Source organism: Podarcis raffonei, chromosome 3, assembly GCF_027172205.1.
Source record: "Podarcis raffonei isolate rPodRaf1 chromosome 3, rPodRaf1.pri, whole genome shotgun sequence".
Taxonomy (NCBI): Eukaryota; Metazoa; Chordata; class Lepidosauria; order Squamata; family Lacertidae; genus Podarcis; species Podarcis raffonei.
The window spans coordinates 37027210-37048622 of record NC_070604.1 but is presented as its reverse complement, the minus strand read 5'-3'; the positions used below and the strand labels follow the sequence as shown (position 1 = coordinate 37048622).

Genomic DNA, 21413 nt, shown 5'->3' with positions numbered 1-21413 from the left:
TACTGTTTCACAAAAAAAAATTTAATAAAAACTTAGAATCATAGAGTTGGAAGAGACCACAAGGGCCATCGAGTCCAACCCCCTGCCAAGCAGGAAACACCATCAGAGCACTCCTGAGCACTTTACTTGGCCCCTTCCTTGGAAAAGAATCCTGCGGACCCCCACAGTGCCACTGGGTGCTGACACATAAAGGTACAGGGACCCCTGACCATTAGGTCCAGTCGTGGCCGACTCTGGGGTTGTGGCGCTCATCTCGCTTTATTGGCCGAGGGAGCCGGCGTACAGCTTCCGGATCATGTGGCCAACATGACTAAGCCGCATCTGGCGAGCAGTGCACAGAAACGCCGTTTACCTTCCCGCCAGAGTGGTACCTATTTATCTACTTGCACTTTGACGTGCTTTCGAACTACTAGGTTGGCAGGAGCAGGGACTGAGCAACAGGAGCTCACCCCGTCGCAGGGATTCGAACCGCCGACAAGTCCTAGGCTCTGTGGGTTTAACCCACAGTACCACCCGCGTCCCATCAACTTAAGAAGTTGGCCAAGTAACACCCCCACCCCCTGCCGCCATTTTACCTTTTCTGCATCTTGTTCAAAAAGCCTGAGCTGAAAGCATTGGTCCAGTTTCACCTTCCGCACATGCCACATCTGGTGAAGATGCTGCCGCGTCGAGTGCAACCTGTCTAACATGGTGGACACTTTGGGCAAGAGGTTCTGCAGATCCGCGTTTCCAGACCCAGAGTTCTTTTTGGGGAAGGTCTCGCTGCTCTGTATCCTCTGCAGCAACTTCTGCCCTTCCAAGTCCAGGTCCTCAATGGGCGCTTTGATGACCTTCTTCTTCAGCTGCGAGTGCTATTCAATCATACTCCGAGCCGCCTCCAAGTCCTGAGGCAAGTCCTTTTTGGCCAATATGTCCTGCAGCTCCTCCAGCCTGGAGAGCATGTGTGTGGCATTGCTAATGTAATCCTCAAAGGCAACTCTGATTTCTATCTATTCCTCGTGGTTATATTCCAAGCAGCCGTCAAATTCGGGAGTTAACTGAGAAGGGTCGACAACTTTGGTAAGGCCTTCCAGAGACACCATGTTGGTCTCAAATTCAAACTTAGGGTTGTGTTTCTGGAAAAGGGCATGTTGTTTCTCAGGAGGGGTTGGCCACCAGTTTCCTGGGGCTTCTGCCCCCCCCCCCACCAATTAGTTTTGGTCTCAGAGTGAAGGCACAATCAAGGGTGCAAGGGATCTGTTTAAGTTCCCTTGCACCCTAAGTACCCAACATAAGCCTTTCCTGTTCTGCGTTTCCCCAAACTTTCCAAAGTAGTGTATACACCTGTACAGTATATACCATATTGGCCTGAATATGAGCCTCACTTTTTTCCAAATTCCGGTCGTGAAAAGTTAAAGTGCGGCTTAAATTCGCAACGTTACAAAAATTGGCTTTTGCGTATTCAGACCCAGAGACCTCTCCCCTAAATAAACTCACATTTGACTCAAATTTTAGTTTTGGCTTTTGGCAGAATTTAGGCCACAGCTTTATTGATTACAGAAAAGTGAGGGGTTGCATAGGCTCTGGTTCAACTAGCTCCCTGCACCCTTGCAGGTAGCGCTGACCCAGAGCTCCATCATAGGTCAGCCAAGGGTGAACACCTGAGGTAGGTGAAAAGCCTGGGAACAGACTCTGTTCATTCCCCAGATGCTCCCCTGGACTCAGGCACAGACACAACCCCCTCTTGGGGGTTGGCCAAACCAAGCTGAGTCCCTGGATTTCTTTAATAGAATACCCTTCACACAGGAATGGCGGGACCATTCTACCATCACTATCACCTGAACCAGTGCCTATTCGCAACCTTACAAGTTGTGATGATTTGCTACGTGGCAGGCGAAACCCAAATGACAACAGCCAATCAGCCAAGTGGGGGAAATTCCTGCCGTGCCCGTCCCAACGACACACGATGGCATAGCAAGGTCAATCGCAAAATGCCCTACATACAGGGAGACGTGGGCGGGTTTTCTGATGCACGTGCCGAAAGAGGAAGCTCTGGGTCACGTGCATATAGGTCCCTCAACCCATTTAGACAGCACCCCATTGGCCAGATTCAACCCAGCAACGAGGGACCTACCAATCGGGTGTTGTGGCTGTCCAGTATACCCACCCACAACCAAGAGGTCTCATTGCAACACGTGCCCTCTTTAAGGGAGTACATTCTTTACGATATTGCTGCTGAAACAGGCATACAGTAAAACAGAATGGGTGTGAGTAACTGTGGAATTTTAAGGGAGCGGCTTATATTTGGGTGTTGTCTTTTTCCCCACTTGAATTATAAAGGTGTGGCTTATAGTCGGATGTGGTTTATATTCGGGCCAATACAGTATGCATGCCTGGAGATGTCTTACTTTGGTGACTCTAAGCATGCACGAAAAATGTCCAAAACTATGAGGAACTGGGACGCAGGTGCTGCTGTGGGTTAAACCACAGAGCCTAGAACTTGCCGATCAGAAGCTCAGCGGTTCGAATCCCTGCAATGGGGTGAGCTCCCGTTGCTCGGTCCCTGCTCCTGCCAACCTAGCAGTTCGAAAGCACGTCTAAGTGCAAGTAGATAAATAGGTACCGCTCCGGCAAGAAGGGAAACGGCGTTTCCATGCGCTGCTCTGGTTCGCCAGAAGTGGCTTAGTCATGCTGGCCACATGACCCAGAAGCTGTACGCCGGCTCCCTCGGCCAATAAAGCGAGATGAGCGCCACAACCCTAGAGTTGGTCACGACTGGACCTAATGGTCAGGGGTCCCTTTACCTTTACCTATGAGGAACTATTTTTCTTATGCAAACAATGCCTCATTTATGCGTGGGTTACATTCTGGGTCATCACACATGTAAGTCTGCCTTTCTGCGTTCCACCTTCTTTCAGTTCCACCGATGGCAATGGTAGTCTTAGGCAATTGTTTCCAGTTACTATGTCTGTTCAACACCAACAGCAATAATAGAGGGTAGACTTAAATGTTGCAGTAATGGGATTTTTCCACCAGCACAAGCATTTCTGCTTGCCAGATGGAAAAATCTTATCTCTCTCCTCCTTGCCCAGCCCACATGTGCACAGCTCTGGGGCTTCTCCCAATTCTCCAGGACCAATTTCAGGAAACATGGGGGAGCATGGGGGCAGCAGAGTAGGAAAAGCCCCATTGCACTAGCAGGAATAATTGCACTGGCTGCTGCTAGCACAACTATTTAGTTGAATCCGGCCCACAATTAATAACAAAAGCTGCAATAATATAATATAATGTCACCTTTGACACCCTCCTCAGAAATATAAATAACAGATGTTATCAAAAGCAAGCTGATATGTCTTATTGCTTTGTGTCCAGCATATTCACCCACATTAATGTTTTATTTCACTAGCTAAAAGTCTACCGTTAAAGTACCCTATTCAAAAATTATTTTGGCAGAGAAGAAAAACCGTGCATTTAGGAAATGGCACATAACAATTGTATATCTTACTTTACTTTGGAAATTGCTTTTTTTTAGGGGAACATGTTACTAATGTGAAATTCTTTCGGTATAAGTGATTTTTGAAAAATTCAGCATCCTTCCCCCCCCCTTCCTGGTTTTTACAGATAATTGAATTTTATTTTATAGCCATCTTGTTTCTCTGTGCAATTTAAATTCTTCTATTATGTTAGATCAATAAGTATTATACAGAACGACTACTGCAAACAATGTCCTAGTACAGCTTTTTTTATGAAAAAGAAGAGGCTCCTTTTTTACTAGGACAAAAGCGGGCACATTCAGAACACGTAATTATCACATTGGCCTCCATTAAACGCCTCTTTGGCTATGTAAAGAAGGTAATAAAAGTTTTTAAAAGGAGGACTTTATCTCCAAAGTTCATGAAGCAGAGAGAAAAATTTCACATGTAAAAAATGTACATCTGCATAAGAGTCATAGATGCCTCCCTCCCTCTCTACTTTAATATTTGGAAGGGACAGCAATAAAATATTTAGGGGATAGTTCTTCAGAAATTAGTCATAAAGTAAGCCCAAGTTTTAAAAAATGGGTCATTTCTATTGTGACAGGTAACCAAAAAAAAAAAAAAAAAAAAAAAGCTTAAGCTATAACTTGCACACGGAGAGTGAATGGATATGACAGTAAATGTTTTTCTTAGGTATTGTTCCTGCAAAAATAAAATAGCAATCAGTCTGGTGGAGGGGGGAATGTCGTCCTTCTCCCCCTTAGGCCACATCCACACTTTCAGATGGCAATGGTGGTTGCTCGTGAGTAACCCGTCAGGGCTCCGACCTGTTTTTTGTTTTGGTGCAAAACTATTTACAGCGCAGTACCACAAGTTCATGTCTGCCTCAATCGCTAGCAGAATCCAGGAGTGGTCATTTCCGGGTCCTCCCCCAAATAATAGCTTAGTCACCCCCAGCCTTTTCCTTCTTTCTTTGTGTTTTACACCTCTGTGCAGGGTGGGCAATGTAAGAGGCAGGCTTCCCTCCTGACCAGCTTGACCTGGAGCGGTGCTGAGGCTCCCAGCAGCATCCTTTGGTCCCTTCCTCTCTTCCCCACTGGAGGTGTGGCTTTCCCCACCACTGGAAGAGGAACTGCTTCGCAAGATTTTCAGAGGTTCCCTGTAACCCAACTGCCCCTCAGCTTCCCTTCCCTGTTCTGATGGCAGTCCCCTGACCACACACCATATATTTAAAGAACTTTTAAATCACCCGGTTGTGACTTTCCGCAATGAATCCTGGAAACTGTAGTTTACCCCCTTACAGAGCTAGAATTTCCAGCACCCCTAACAAACTATAGTTCCCAGGTTTCCTTGGAGGAAGCCATGACAGAGTGCTTTAAACATATAGTGTGGCTATGACTTTATTCTTTACCCTTGGGGCTGCAGGAATGCTGCCCCACCCAGGGGAAACAGTTTAATTTGAGTCTTCACAGTAACAAACTTCGTGAAATCTGCCTCATAACCGATGGGCTTCTTAAAAAATATAAGCATTGCTCCCAGTTTTGAATTTCAATATTTGGTAACACTGTGCCACATATTACACAACACTAATGTGATTAAAAAACTAAAAGTGTTCATACTTATATTTTTTACCTACTGTTTTATATGACCTGCATCAATATAGCTTTCCTTTTCAAACACTTCAGTTTGCTCAAATGGCGAATTTGCTCTTAAAATTTTAAGAATCTACGCAGGCCCGAAAAGCTTAATTAAATATGAAGTTTTGTAAATCTTGTTAATGGTTGAGCATAATCTTTACTGCACAGTGTGGAGAAAGATGTATTTTGACTTGAGCTTTTTAAAACGGGTTTGTTTGTTGCATCCACCTAAGTGATATTCAGAGAAGACCCATTGAAATCGATAGTTTATTGTTAGCATCACTAATTTAAATATATTGATTTTAATTGATCTACTTGGAGTTGGGCTGCGTTGCATACAGCCCTCTCTCTTTTAAGTGGTATCTTCAAAAGTTTAATAAGGTCTTTCTTGATAGACACTGCGGCAGATGCAACCTGTGCATTTTCCTAGTCTTCTCTCCCAGGATGTCTATCTTTGAGATGAAGGACCTCCTTGGTCCTTCCTCTTTGCCCAGGTGCCAAAGCAAGAAGCTGCCAGAACTGCTGCTATTATTGCAATGGCAATTTTGTAAAAAAAAAAATAAAGAACGAGAGGAGGAAAATCATCAGCACTGCTGCTGCAAAGATAAATACAGTGGTACCTCTGGTTAAGAACTTAATTCATTCTGGAGGTCCGTTCTTAAGCTGAAACTCTTCTTAACCTGAGGTACCACTTTAGCTAATGGGGCCTCCTGCTGCCACTGCACCGCCGCTGCATGATTTGTGTTCTCATCCTGAAGCAAAGTTCTTAACCCAAGGTACTACTTCTGGGTTAGCGGAGTCTGTAACCTGAAGCATCTGTAACCTCAAGAGTCTGTAACCCGAGGTACCACTGTATTGGCAGGGGTGGGGAAGGATCAGCGGTGATGGGAGACCATTTGTGGCAAGGGGACAATTAGTCATGCCAAGGGCTCTCTGAAGTCTGTTGCTGGCCATGATGCTTGAGTATTACAGAATTTTAGGAAGTGGCTTTTATATTCATACAAGTGGGAGCTGCAACAAAATACTGCAGTGTTGATTGCTCCTGTTCAGGATTCCAGTAAGTCTATTCCATCCCACCCAAACCTCAGGCTAGTTGGTGTGTGCCCCCCCCCCCCATATTTTTGTACTTCTGCAAAACTTGGGGTTTCCCCAACCCTCGCCTCTCTTTGTGTATGGTAGGGTCATTTTGGCTACATAAAGTACCGGTACTAGGTGGTAAGAGTAGTCTTTCACCACATACTCAGGTCAGGTGACTAATCTGCATGCCAGAATCTTCACATAGGCAAAGCAACTCATACCCTGGGTGTCAAAAATAGAGAGGATGATAAACATTGTCAGCCAGTACAGCATACGTAGAATTCACAGTGTCTGTGCCTATCTGTAACTGTTATGGTACATTTTATTTGAAGTTCTTATGTGAATCAATTTATGTAGTAAAATAATAAATATTAGTTGTCTTACAACACCTGCATGTCAATTCTCACCCTTTCCATTTGCAGTGCATGTTAAGTCTACACACACACACACAAATCCAGCACCTTTTCAGTGCCATTGAAACATGGAGCATAATGCTTTCAGTGTTAATATTCAATGTGCAGTGCTTTGTGAGATAAGATTAGGCTAAAGGGAGACGCTAGACAAGAAGAGAGAATGTGATATGCCTATATAGGATTTGGTGAGTTACTGTTTCTCTCTGTAGACAAGCAAAAGGAACAACTGTAATATTTTGAATGCCTGTAAAATAACCTCTGAGGGATCACAATCTATTTATTTGTGTATTTGAGACAATTTCACCCATCCAAGATGGTATCTACTTCATTTTTAATGTTCTTCCCAATTCCCTGCTTTTCTGAGAACTATAAAACAGGCACAATATGCAATGTAATCATATATTGGCCTTTAAAACATTGCTAAAACTAACATTTCAGTAAAATATGTGACGTTTTTATCGCTGGGATTTATATTTAGTATGCAATTAAATGGAAGGGCAGTTGTTTCATGTCTAATTAATGTGGGCCTTTATGAGCTAGAGGCTGACCATTTCAGTTTCATTGTTATATTTGGATCCCTTTAAAGCCATTCAGCATGATGCAGTAGGGAGAGAGAGAATACCCTAGATCAGCCTTGGCCAAACCAGTGCCCACCAGACATTTTGGACTACAAAGCCCATCATCCCTCACCATGGGCCATTCTGGCAGGGGCTGATGGGAGCTGCAAAAGGTCCTATTTCCTTTCACTTTGTTTTCTTACAGCACTTTGACAGGGTTTTCTTACGTGATAACAAAGAGGAAATCAACCATGCATGTACTGCGGGATTTTGTTGGATTCCCACAACATTCCAGAAATCAAATTCTTGTTCCACTGTCATTGTTTCATTGATCCAGGATGTATGTGTGTATTGGCTGGAATACAACCATATTAAATTGAAATCACAACAGTAATTTAGGAGCTGGGGGTGTCCCCTTTCCTTCATATGCCATTTCTTCCATAATCTCTGGGGTGAGTGGGTGTCTTTCTTATCCTAAAACAATTAAGATGTGACTGAGTAGTGTATATTCTTGCTTGTATATATATTTTTATATTCCAGCTTCACAGTGGCTTTTTTTGGTGTCTTTGTTTGCAACCTTCGATAGGATTTACTGGCATCCTGATACGCCTTAAATTGTAAGGCTGTCTAGACGTGTAATTCTGAAGAACTCTGAGGATTTGTTTTGCTTTTTTTGTTTTGTTAAAGCAGAGTAATGTAGAATTTCTTTTTAAAAATAACTTACCGTAAATGGAGGTTTTAACTTTTTTTATTTAAAAAAATCCTCCACCACTGTGTTTAAACAAAAGACAAACCAGATGTTTTGAGTGTTCCACAGGCAACATTTTGAAAAGTCCATGGACCTAGAGAAACATAAAGGTAAAGGTAAAGGTACTCCTGCCCGTACGAGCCAGTCTTGACAGACTCTAGGGTTGTGCGCCCATCTCACTCAAGAGGCCGGGGGCCAGCGCTGTCCGCAGACACTTCCGGGTCACGTGGCCAGCGTGACATCGCTGCTCTGGCGAGCCAGAGCCGCACACGGAAACGCCGTTTACCTTCCCGCTAGTAAGCGGTCCCTATTTATCTACTTGCACCCGGGAGTGCTTTCGAACTGCTAGGTTGGCAGGCGCTGGGACCGAACAATGGGAGCGCACCCCGCCGCAGGGATTCGAACCGCCGACCTTTCGATCGGCAAGCCCTAGGCACTGAGGCTTTTACCCACAGCGCCACCCGCGTCCCCTATACATAGAGGTAGTATATACTAAAATCCACAGCAGTATTGACACAGTAAAGTAGAGGAACAGAACACTCTGTCAGGACCCTGATCCAGGAAGATTATTGACATTTCAGTTCATTTCCCATCACTTTCCTAACTGCAAAAAGCCCTTTTAAAAGGATTTGTTGCACTAGGATAACAGAACACTTTGACCACTTTAATTGAGCCAGTATGAGCCCAAATTCCTGCCACAAAATAGCGTCAGTTTAGAGGCACCTTTAGAATGATTGATAAAATTCAGTAGATATGTGTGTGAAAGTGGCAATTCTAATAAATTTTAGTGAATATATTTTATTGACAGACTAACACGGGAGTGGCCTTCTAGATGTTAACTGCACAATGTACAGCTTCTATGTATTTACTCCAGAGTTGTCCCTTTAATACAGGAACTGGCTTGACTTGAAAATAAAAGTCTTTAAGCACCTTAGGCCAACATATTTATTGTTCCGCTCTTCGTCTTTAAGGTGCGGTAACACGCTTTATTATGTTTACTACACCAAACCAACATGACTACCCTTCTAGAATTCATCTTTCTTTAAATGAGACTAATTAAGGATAAGTAGTTAGGAGATTCAAAGCTTAGGATGTGAACCAAAGCACAGGGACACAGTACTGAAATCCATTCCGCAAACTATTCGTGACTAGCGTTTAAATTGAGATTTTTAATTCTGATCTTTCAAATATGACCACATGTGCTCATCAGTTTAAAGGGTGATGAGGGAAAGGTAACATGCACATGAAGTGAAATAGAAATGCATAATAATTAATGTGCCTCTGTCTCAGATATTTTGTTCCTTGTGTGCTGTGTCACTTGATACACAATGTATTAAAAATATGCTATTTTACTGCTATTATAAAAGAGATTATGAGTGGGGAGACTGTGATAAGAAATGCATAGAAATGGGGAAATGAATCATAGGAAATTAGAAAAGGAATGAGGCAAAAAGGGCTGAACCAATTAAATGGAAGGAATCAATTAGAATGGAAGGAACAATATATATATATAAATACATAAGCCCTCTAAGGTTTCCCTGTATAAGACTGCACATGCAAAGGCATATTCTTTCACTGTTATGATAATAATAGTACCCTTCCTTTATCTCTCCCGCCAGCTTTCTCCTATCAAATGCCTTTCTCCCCATATAGGGTCAATATCCTCTTTTATCCTCAGCTTTGCAAAGAAAGTGAAATGCTATACCTGTGTTTGGAAGAGTCTTCTTAAAAAAAATAAATTCTAAGGATTTTTGAGTGGACTTCAAAAGGGTTAATCCTTGAGAATTTTGGAACTTGAAGAAGGATAAGGGAGGTTTGAAAGGCTAGAAAGGAAATGTGAATATGCCCTTTTACCTTTAGTATGTGGCAAAGGTCCATTTTCAATATACAGGCATCAATTTTTGAAACTGTAGAATGAGTATCAATCCTATTCCAAGGGATACTCCAAACACAAAAGTACATTATAAAATATAAGCAACAGATAAATAATTTATACTGGGGCAAAGGCAGAAATAATTAATATTAGGCCAAAAGCACAGTCTAAGACTGGAGATATAATCCTGGAAATTCCTTGTTGAGGCATAAAACATGGGCATGTCCAGATTCTTTTTTGGTCTTAAATAGTCCATATCAATTTTGTACTATCAAAATATTTGATATTACAAGATGCCAATCCACTCTTGAATTAGATTCCTGTGCTAAGCAGATTAATGGCAGGACAATAAATGTGGATTTTGTGAGTTGTCAAAATCCTTATATTTTGACTCTGGAAGGATAAGCACCTACTGTCTGCTACACAGTGGTTTGAGGACCTCACCATCCTTCCTGTAATGTGTGAATTCTGAACTAAATATCTACCACAAGCTATCTCCTGGAGAGCTGGCTTAGTTGTGTGGCCTGACTAGAGAAGTTACTACTCTGGAGAGGCTCTGGCCTCATCAAGATTACATATCAATCTACCATTAACTCAGCTCACGGTAGTGTTTTCATACAAAAACAAGAGAAGGCAGGAAACTTGATTCATTCGAACACATTTCTCTTTAATATTTTTCTTTGCTGAAGAAACAAACAAACAAATTAAATAAATCAATAAAAAACTGGGCCAAAAAGGTCTTATCCAGCTTGCGGGAGGGGGAATCAATGGCAGGGTGGTGGATAATGATGGGGCTGTTACAAATAAGATAGATTTGCTTATTTTTAGAATGTTTTTTTACATAGCAGAACATGTGTGCCTTTATTTCAAATGGTCCTTGTTAGGTTATTTAAGCATGCTTCAGCCATGTATGGTTCTGATAGCTGGCATCTTGGATTTGTCCAAAATGGTGGCTTGCAATGAAACTTGGTAGCATGCGCAGGAAAGGAAATATACAGTGAATGGTTGTTGAATGAGCCCTTGACACAATTACTTTCAGCAGCTTTGTTGTCCCATGGAGGTGGTGAATGAATGGGTTGTTTTTCCTCATCTTCCCAGTGCAGGGTTTTTGAAATGCAGATTATGGAAGGATGAGGTGGTTGCAACTGAAGGAGAACATTTTAGTGTATTCAACTTGGAGAGAGAAGTTTAACCCAGATACCTACTTTCTGCACTTGGAATGTTTAAGAGGAGGCAGATTGGAGGTTGCATTCTAGCATTGCAGCCTTGAACAGTTTGTACTGTGGAAGGGCCTGTAGCTACGGCAAAAACAAGTGCTTTGATTGATCCTTCAGCAAGCTTGGAAGAAACATCAAACTTGAAAAAGCCCATTAGCTTTTGTTTATCTCCCATCAGACAATGGGATGCAAGTCGCTTTTCCAGAAGGACTTGGTACGGTCAGCTCGGCTGGCTACGCAAGGGCATTTTGTCAAAATCTGGCAACTTCTTTCTAATGTAAAACATCTTCTGCCGTTACCTGCAGCAGATTTTGTTTGGCAGGCAATTAACTGCATTTGCTTTTCAATCTGGGACTTAAAAAAAAAAAGTGCTGAAAATTTCCAAGGTAATAAACACCTCGCAGCTCTTTGTCTCAGCAAATAGAAATATGACATTATTGCAAACAACAAGCCAATGATTCATTAAGCAGTTCCAGCAGCTCTGTGTAACGGTAAATTGCAGCCCTGGTGATCGAAAAGGGGAGAGACTGGCGTTACTTAGGAATAGGGAAGCATGCAAAATGAAGTCACGTGGGGATTCCGTTAGGAAGGAGATCAGGGCTGAAGGCATGCAACTAGCCTAACTAGCCCCTGCTCGTTTTCTTTCAGTCCCCAAATGATGCTGTGTATACGGCTGATTTATTATTTTGCTAGAGCAGGTCCAGTGTTCTGTTTTGTATCCACGTTTTCAAGTCGTGCATTCAGATTGCAGCTGAAGATAGGAGTCTTCATTATGTCGCAGCTAGAAAAAGCAGTGGAGTGTTTCTTGTTGGCGCCCAGGGCAGGTGTGCTGGGGGGGGTGTGCACCACCAGAGTGACCCCCGCTCAGTTGAGCCAGAAGGAGATCAGGTAAAGCGTGCAGCCCCACCACACCATCCACTGCCGCTTATGATTTGTGTTTATTTGGGGGCATCCTACCCCCACAAGTTGATGGTGACATTTATGGAGAAATAGTCTAACTACTTAAATTGATGAACACATTTGGACTGTTCTGCTCACATGCACAGGCACCTAGGAGTTGAAAAGCAGTAACAACAGCAGCAATAGCTTTTTAAAAACCCTGCAGGGTGCACTCTAGGTCTCAGGCCTGTCTCATGCTTCACTTTGTGGCATCGTTTGTGACGCTTCACATTGGCTGTGGGACAAAAGGGCAGCGTATAACACCAATAGCATTGAGATAGGGAGAAGAAAAATGCTGTTTACTTCTTCCAATATGGGAGACACACATGACATTGTTAGTTGAGGGAAGCACAGAACAAAGAAAAAGGTCCTTTCCTTCCAAAAGGCATACATCAATATGTTTATTTTATTTTGGCACACCACAGCAGCAACAAATGCTTCCAGATAGTTAGTGTTGATTAAAATTAAAAGAAGCCAAGTAGGGAAGTGCCATTATAAGCAGGGCCATGAGGGTTATTTGGAGAGGAAACACAGGTGCATCTCATTATCCTCATCTGCATCATTAACTGCAAGGCATCTTAGAGAAGGGCAGGCTTTGAAAAGCAAGTCCCCTCATTCCATGCTTAAAATGTAGATATTCTGTACTGTAACTCGGCCCTCCACACTCCTCCTTTTCTCTCCCAGTGCTCAAATGTGGAGAAACAGCAGCCTTCTAATATGTAGGAGTTTCTGATGTGTCAAGTTGCCGTTCAAAATGCACTGGAAATGTCGACGCATGTGGCGGCTTTCTAACGTGCTGTGCCTGTCATCAGGAGACTTAGAGAGCAGAAGTAATAAAGGTGATCAGTACACTGCACATTTGTGTCAATTAAATTAGGGCATGCAGTCTCATCAAAGTTGCCTTTCATAGAACTTGTTGTTGTTGTTTAGTTGTGTCCGACTCTTCGTGACCCCATGGACCAGAGCACGCCAGGCACTCCTGTCTTCCATTGCCTCCCGCAGTTTGGTCAAACTCATGCTGGTAGCTTCGAGAACACTGTCCAACCATCTCATCCTCTGTCGTCCCCTTCTCCTTGTGCCCTCCATCTTTCCCAACATCAGGGTCTTTTCCAGGGAGTCTTGTCTTCTCATGAGGTGGCCAAAGTATTGGAGTCTCAGCTTCAGGATCTGTCCTTCCAGTGAGCACTCAGGGCTGATTTCCTGAAGAATGGAGAGGTTTGATCTTCTTGCAGTCCATGGGACTCTCAAGAGTCTCCTCCAGCACCATAATTCAAAAGCATCAATTCTTCGGCGATCAGCCTCCATAGAACTTAGGGAAACTTATAGTTCAGAAACCAGGCTACGTATACTCTGCTCTAGACGCTCACATGCAGGGGTAGGTGTGTTTGAGAGTGAAAGAGAGATTGAAGGGGCTGGGGAACCTTTCAGGGCCATATCCAGTGCTGCAGCTCTGCTGGCACAAGGGACTTCTATTTGTGCAATGCAGTTTCATTTTCCTCTCCTGTTCCTTATGGCCCTTCAGGCACCAGCTATTGGGGTGGAGGAAGCATCTAGAGCAGACTCTGAAGGGCATGTGGGGGGCAGAAGAGGAAACTGAAGTCCCATTGCACTAACAGAATCCTTTTGGCACAGTATTAGGAACCCACAGGCGATGCTAGGTCTGCTCACAGCCGGCCCATTGAAAAGAATGAACGTGACTAAGGACTCAACTAGACTTCCACTTTTCCCTCTGCTTTCTCCCAGGGAAACCTGATCTTTACCGCTGAATTGGAGCAAACGTCAAACAGGTTTCCCACAGATTGTTGCTGGATCTGATTTAGCGCTAAATAGCAGATTTTGCCAAGGAAAGTGTCAGGGCAAAAAGAAAACCGCTTGGACAAGTGTGAGTGTAGACGAGCCGTAACTTAGGTTCATTGATGTCAGTGGGTAGCATTCAACATTGAACTATGATGAATGATCTGTATCCGCAAGCATTTCAGCTTAGCAGACAGAACAGTCTCCCTCCTTGTACTGTCATTCTCCTGACCCCCACCAGAACCAATTGTGGGGGGCTTGGGGAGGGGAGTGTGGGGTAAAGCCCCATTGTGCAAGTGGAAGTCCTTGCATAGGGCTTCCGCTGATGGAGCTTGTTAGATGAATCCCACCCACCTGGTCAGTTCTTAGTTGGATACATCTAACGATGAGAGAAAATGCAAACAATAGAAGGGATTTTTTGGGGGGTCACACACTCAGGTTGAGGGCCATACCATTTGACCCCATTCCCATCACTTACTCTGGCAGTCCTGTCACCTCCCTATCTTCCAAGATTTAGGGTAAACGTCTGTACAGAAAAGCCTCTGTGTACAAATAGACCCTCCTCATTGTTGGGAACCCTGAACAATCAGAGTTCCCATTAGCAGACAGAGCCTGTGCACATTGGATTCCCCTTTACAGATGTTTGCCCCTATGCGTGGCTGGCAGAGAACAACAAGGCAGGCTCAGTTGGTGCAGGTTTTCTGCTTATTGTGTGAGTGCCTGAAAACAACTTGCATCTTCCCTGAATTAGGCTCAAGTGGAAAAATAGCTGAACTTGGTAAGATCTGTGTTCAAATCCCACCTTTCTCTCAGACCACCTTTACAATCTAATCTCAGCACCATGAGGATGTGCAAGAAATATACATTGGCTTCTTAGGTAGCTTCTCGCGGAATTGATGAAACTACACAAATACTTTTCTTTCTTTCTTTCAAAATAAAAAAATCAGGAGGCTACATTTCCCAGAATTCTCTGAGATGGATTGATTGTTAATCAACTCAGAGAATTGTAGCTATGTGAGGGGAATAGGACTCTCCTAATAACTTTTAGCAAACACTTAGCAAACTTCAGTTCCAAGAATTCGTTTAAAGTGGTATAATACCGTTGTGCAGAGATGGCCTATGATGGAACATTCTCTCTGAGCACATTTGCCTTGCACCATCATTGCTATACTTCATCTGACATGCTAAGCCTAATGGCCTTTAATGGCAGAAAATACTCATATACTGGTACTCTTAGCTACTGCCTATTTATTTTCTTTAAGACTGTGCTGCTATAATTAATTTCTTGTTTTATTTGACTGATTATTGGTATTTTTATACTGTTCTAAATTGCATTTGCAACTGTGAATCATTGTGGGGTCCTAAATGATGGGAAAGCAAACTATGCACATTTTACATACTTATGTATTTGTGTGGCCATTTCTGCATGTGGAAGTCAGTTAACACTGAGCATGAAGATGGGGCAACTATTTTATTTATATGTCACATTGTTCCTTTTACTTTTAAGCACTTTCTCCTTCTCTTTCTCAGATATGAATTCCTTTGTTCTATGTAGCAGGGTTTATTTTTACTTGTTGAGGAAAAAGACCCTGGGGAAACTGTAAGTCAGCACCGAAAACACAGATCAAAGCAATGGGGCCGATATAGGCGACTGTTGCAAGTGTTTATGTTTTTTGTTGTTTAAAAAGATTGCTTTCACCTCTTTTCATTATCCTCTCTCTTCCCCCTTTAGTTGTTTGTGTGCAGCAGGCTGGACAGGGCAGCAATGCAGCGAAGATATAAATGAATGCGATTCTGAACCATGCCTGAATGGAGCCACCTGCCATGAGTCCACTGTCTATGGTCAATTTCTATGTGTTTGCCCTCCATTTTATATTGGAAGGACTTGCCAGTATCGCTACAACCCATGTGATGCCCCCTACAACCCATGTATCAACAACTCTACTTGTTTGGCACAAGTTAATGGGAAGCCATTGTGCATCTGTCAAAAAGGTAAATGGCACTACTTATCAAAACGGTTGCATGCAAGTCACACTGTGGAATGCTGTCGATTTTGTAGCCTTCTGAATTACTGTTTTAAACAGTGTGAGCATAAAGTTTGGCGCAAGACATTTCCCAGTCCTACCAACACTCGGTGGTGTGTACATTAGGCCGCCGGTGCCAAATGAGCTGCATTCTATTCTGAACCGGCATCCGGCATCCAAAATAGTCAATGATCAATCAGGATAATAGTGGGGACTTGCCAGAGGCTTCAGACTGGCAAAGGGGAAGCTGCTAACCTGAGAGACAAGAACAAAATGGTTTGGTTCCTGTATGCTTTCACTGCATGTGACTACATAGCTCGAGGATTCCATGGTTCCATTGCAAATGTCCCGTCCCCCCCCCCCTGGCTTTGGCAGTAATATGGAGCACAGGGATCATGGTGTGATGATTATAAAGGCCTTTTTGAATACAGTCATACCTCGGGTTACAAACACTTCAGGTTGCGGGGTTTTTTTGGGGGGGGGTTACGGACGGGCCGAAACATGGAAGTACCAGAATGGGTTACTTCCGGGTTTCAGCAGTTGTGCATGCGCAGAAGCACTAAATCGTGCTTTGTGCATGTGCAGAAGCACTGAATCGCAACCAGCGCGTGCACAGAAGCAGCACTGTGGGTTGCGAACGCGCTGTGGCTTGTGAATGTGCTTCCCACACGGATCACGTTCGCAACCCGAGCGTCCACTGTATAGCAGCTTGCTACCCCTAGCTCCTCTGAGGAGTCCTGATCCAGCCAGGTAGAGCATTTCAGCCATGGCAGAAAGGGAGCTGAGCATGACCTCCAGGGAAGCTGGCAGTCCAAGTGAAGACCACCAGCAAGGAAAAAGGGGGAGAGAGAGGGTGTGTCTGAGGAGAAGAGTGAGAAGGAGGCTGGTGGTGCTATTGGGTGGGTGGGTGAAACAGAACATCGCCTTAATGTGCCATGCTGGGTCAGAAAATGGAGCAGCAGCAGTTTCAAAGGGGGAGATGGAGGCAGTGTCAGCTTGGGCTTTCTTCTGTGCGCGTGGACAAGTTCTTCTGTGCCATCTGCAATGAAGGCAATTGAATGCAAACCAATTGAATGCTGCTACTGCTGTGAAAGCATCTCGAGACAAAAAATGGCCGTGCCTGGAAGCCAAAGCAGCTTCAGTCACATCTTTGAAATTCTAGACTTGCTGCAAGTGTCAAAAAGAAAAGGTGTAAAGAGAAGAGCAGAACAAAGTAGGGCATGCCAAGGCACTACTGTCTGATGCTTTTCTTCAAAAAATACCATGAGCACAAGGAAATGAAAGGAAGGAGCCTATGAGCATGTGCAGGTAGCATTAGCCATGCTAAGGGTTACCAGGTCAGATGGCATGAATTCCAGGGAGCCTCATTTGAATGCTATGAGATGTTTGGAAAGCAGCCTTCCCCCAATGTGGCAACCTCTGTGGTTGGACTACAATTCCCACCATCCCTGATCATTGGGCATGCTGGATAGGGGTGATGGGAATTGTAGTCCAACAAAATATGGTCCTGTGTAGGGCAGAACTGATGTAAAATAGATGTGATAATAGCCTTCCATACAACAGGAAAGGGGCCCTCGTAATTTGAAAATGGCAGCTATCCTTTGCTGCTGGTCATCATGGTAATACATTACTTCCAGTATCCAAGGTAGTATGCCCTTGAACACCAGTTGATGGGAAGCACGAGCAGGAGAGTCTAGTGGGAGAGATCTCTTGTGGGCTTCCCACACACATCTCGCTGACTAACAAGATGCTGTGCCTTTGGTCCAGCAGAACTCAACTTGGGTCCTTTTGCAATTGATTAATACTGCATTACTGTAAAAGGAAGGTATCAAGATTGATTTGCAGTGCTCCTGGTGGGGAATATCCCGTTTTAACATCAGGAATAAAACTCTAGGTACTTCAAGAGTTATTTGGGGCTTTTCTCTGAGAAATGCAGTATGTGATAACGTGAGTGGTATTTTGTCTTCTGCCAATGCTTTGCAAGCAGTAACCTGCTATTTATTGTTTGCTATTGATTAGGTAAATATTTACATGCAGTGGTTCACAAGGTTGGTGTAAATTCAGTAGGCAGTTCCTGTTTACTCAACAGAAAAGGCTGCAAGGTCAAACCATCAGAAACGCCAGACTGAAAATATCCCAGAGTTTCCTCTGAGCAATATGCGACTTTGCTGGGAAATGTGAAAAAGCCACCTTGTGTAAATAAATAAAAAAAGAAGTGTTGTTCTCCAGGGCTGTATCAGATCATTTCCATGCACTATTGATTTATAATTTGTATCCCTAGCTAGACTGATTTGCATGACCACCAGCAGCAAGCAGTTGCATTTAAATGTGCCTATTATTCTAGCACACATGCTACTAAATATCATTACCATAGCAATACATTAGCACTAAATGTATATTTGTTAGGCGCCCAATTAATATGCCAATTTACAAAACAGCTTGCTGAAAAATAAAAATCATTCTGTTTTATAACTTAAATGAGTGAACTTTCTTTCTAGCCCAATACATGAACGAGCATTTACATTATGATGCTTTTTGAAGATTTACTTTGTGCAAATAGTTTGAAAGCTGCAAATTGATTGCAGTTGATGATGTTAATTTGTAATAATGTTGCTAACATTTTAAAAATGTGTTAAACGGCTTTAAGTAGCAGATAGAGACTTTTTTGAAAAGAGAGAGAAAATGCCCAGTCAGTTCTCATTTCTTTTTGCTAGATCACATTAAATTAACCTGAAACTTGGCTCTAGCTGGCTGGCCTCTTCCTAATTTCTGTATTCACCCAAGCGATCAGTAGTATTTTCCTTTAGGAATCTGAGGTTGCTTCCAGATTACCTGTTTATGAAGCGTTCATCTTGATTTGTTTGCTCAAAGTTTACAGGGAATGTTGATGACTGTTGAACATTCATTCTGATATGTTTTGAGGAGGTTATATGATGTTGCATGAAGCAGTTGTTACTGTACATTTGCCAGTGCATTTTCCTGTCATTTCCCTTATTGCAAAAAGTCCGATTTTGGAAGGAAGTGGGGTTTGTTGTCCAGGAGTGCCAAATCAACTTTAGTTGTATAATCTAAACTTGCCAGTAGGACAGTGAATCCCACCTGGAAATAGTGATAGTCTGGAAGTGCAGTAAGGGTCTTTTTTGATGTTATGTTGAACCCATACAGGTAATTCTATGATTCTGTGAACTAGGCCACAGTCAGTGGCATGGGTCATCTCACTGTTTATTTACATGAACCCACCATGGTGATCTTCCAGAACATGGTTCAAATCCATCCCTGGCACTCTCTATGGACCCCTCTCCTTAGACCACTGTAGAAATAACGGAGGATGGCACAGGAGTTGAATGCATGTGAGCTGTGCAGGAGCAAGCAAGCATGCTCCAAGCAAGCTGCCAGCTAGCTCTGCCGAGGCTCCTTTTATTAGCAGAAGTCAACAATTGGAAACAGTAGTGAAACTACCCTGAACTTAACGTATTTCCAGCAAGGCACATTTCGAGTGTTAGCGAATAGACATGTCAGACATGTGTTTTCCCCAAATGGTCCCTGATACCCGAAAGTCTGTGTCATTTGACATGCTCCAGCCAAGTGGAACATTAAGCAAAGCTTTCTGCGAGGGAGGCAAAGGTCAGAGAGTGGGCATGGCGGCTATACCCGCTGTGGCATGTCTTATGCTGAGGTGGAGGTGTGCCCCGACGCTGCATCCACATCCCCACAGACCACACCCTGTTTCACCTCGCTGGCTCATTGCTGTCATTCCACTCCTTCCACAGTTGGCCCAGCCACCATGGTCACTTGCCCCTGACCACTTTTCCCAGAGCAAATCCAGCCCTTGCCAGAGGGGCAAGCACTCCCCAACCTTGTTCTAATTCATCCAGAAATCTGAGACGGGACAATCGCTGTCTTTTCCAGCACTGAGAACTGGATGCTATGGATTAAAGGAAACACTCTTAGAGAACAGTTCGTTGTAAGTGTCCTCAGGGTATCTTGGCGTGACCCAGTCTCTCTATGGTACAATGATACTGGAAAGTGGGGCTGCATTCCCTTAAGCTTTTTCATGTTTGTTTGTTTTCTTCTTTTTCTTTCTAAAAAAACCTCATTGAAGTAAATAGGACAATAACATACCATTGAGATCTGCATCCTGATTTCTGATGCCTGTGTTCAAGTCTTCATTCTGTGGGGCCCAGAGATGGAGCAGTAAATGTAACAAGTGCCGTTGTCTAAAGAGGAATGTGTGCCATGGGTTGCTGATAAAATAGCAAGAAGTAAATCTGCCATATTTTCCAAAGTTGTGGAGAACGAAATCTATTAGATAATATATATTGCTTTTCTCTGTGTGTGTTTGTATCAGAGATTGCATGCCTCCATGATAAGAATGGCATTACTTAGTTTTATATTGTTCAGAAATAGATTTTAGAAGGCCCACTTTAGATGAAAAGAACCTGAAGGAATGTCATTTCATGCTGAAGTACTGACTTAGTATTGGAGATTATCTCCCTATGTTTGCTACTTAGTAACAATAAAGCACACTACCCTGAACTTTGAATGCTCTTTTGTCAATATGTTTTAGCTTCTCTGGCCCAGTCTCAGCTTTTTTTTAGTTAGACCAGCATCTTCCAAGATAAATTATTAGATCTCCAGCCGCTTTTTATGCTGCTGGAACTGATTCAGATAACTCTGAAAATAGCAGAGTAGCAGCAAGAATGTGATTGCATGGAATGGGTATCGCAGGACTTCACTAGTTGTTAGAGCAGGGATGGGGAACATCTGACCCTCCAGATGTTGTTGCACCCGACTACAGCGATGGGATCTGTAGTTCAACAACATCTGGAGGCCACAAGTTCCTCCTGCCTGGTCTAGAGCTGTCTTAATGAATGAGGGATCCAACATTGATGTCAAGTTTAATTAAGTGCTGGACTTATTATTTGGCACTTTATCAAACCACTAGTGTGGCAAAAGAAATTGCAGGGTCTTCTTTTAAAAATGCAAGAGCCACTGCATAAATGCAATTAATATCACAGCAAAAGGGCTCCATTTGGTGTTGTATTATTGATGAATCACATGGTCAGGTGACAGAACTCAATATCCTCAGTACATATTGTAAAAGCCATGCTTTACATTTCCTTTAAATAATCAAAGTGAGATCTAATGAAACCCTTTTAGCTTGCTCCCAAATAAGTCCGAATGACTGATTACTACTACAGCATAGCTAGGTCCCGTGTTTCCCCCCAGTAATGTCAATAATAATAGTAATAATTTATTTATACCCCGCCCATGTGGCCAGGCTTCCCCAGCCACCCTGGGTGTCTTCCAACAAAATATTAAATTACCATAATGCATCAAACATTAAAAGCTTCCCTAAACATGGCTGCCTTCAGATGTCTTCTAAAAGTCTGGTAGTTTTTCTCTTTGACATCTGGTGGGAGGGCGTTCCACAGGGCAGGTGCCACTAGGGAGAAGGCCCTCTGCTTGGTTCCCTGTAATTTGGCTTCTCGCAGCGAGGGAACTGCCAGAAGGCCCTCAGAGCTGGACCTCAGTGTCCTGGTAGAACGATGGGGGTGGAGACGCTCCTTCAGATATACTGGACCAAGGCCGTTTAGGGCTTTAAAGGTCTAGAAAGAAGAACCTTGTGGTTCCTTCTCATCCCAGTTTCCTGGGGCTAGCGAAACTGGCAGTGGAAGC

At 43.3% G+C, this 21413-nt stretch overlaps 1 protein-coding gene across 1 annotated transcript in view; it reads left to right on the top strand.

Annotated features, from left to right (window-relative positions):
* The window catches only part of LOC128410231 (protein eyes shut homolog), a 472516-nt gene that overhangs the window by 84684 nt on the left and 366419 nt on the right, over positions 1–21413 (top strand). Inside the window, exon 10 of the mRNA XM_053381165.1 lies at positions 15443–15702. Coding sequence (XP_053237140.1) covers positions 15443–15702 — 260 coding nt within the window. The remainder of the gene's footprint in view (positions 1–15442; positions 15703–21413) is intronic.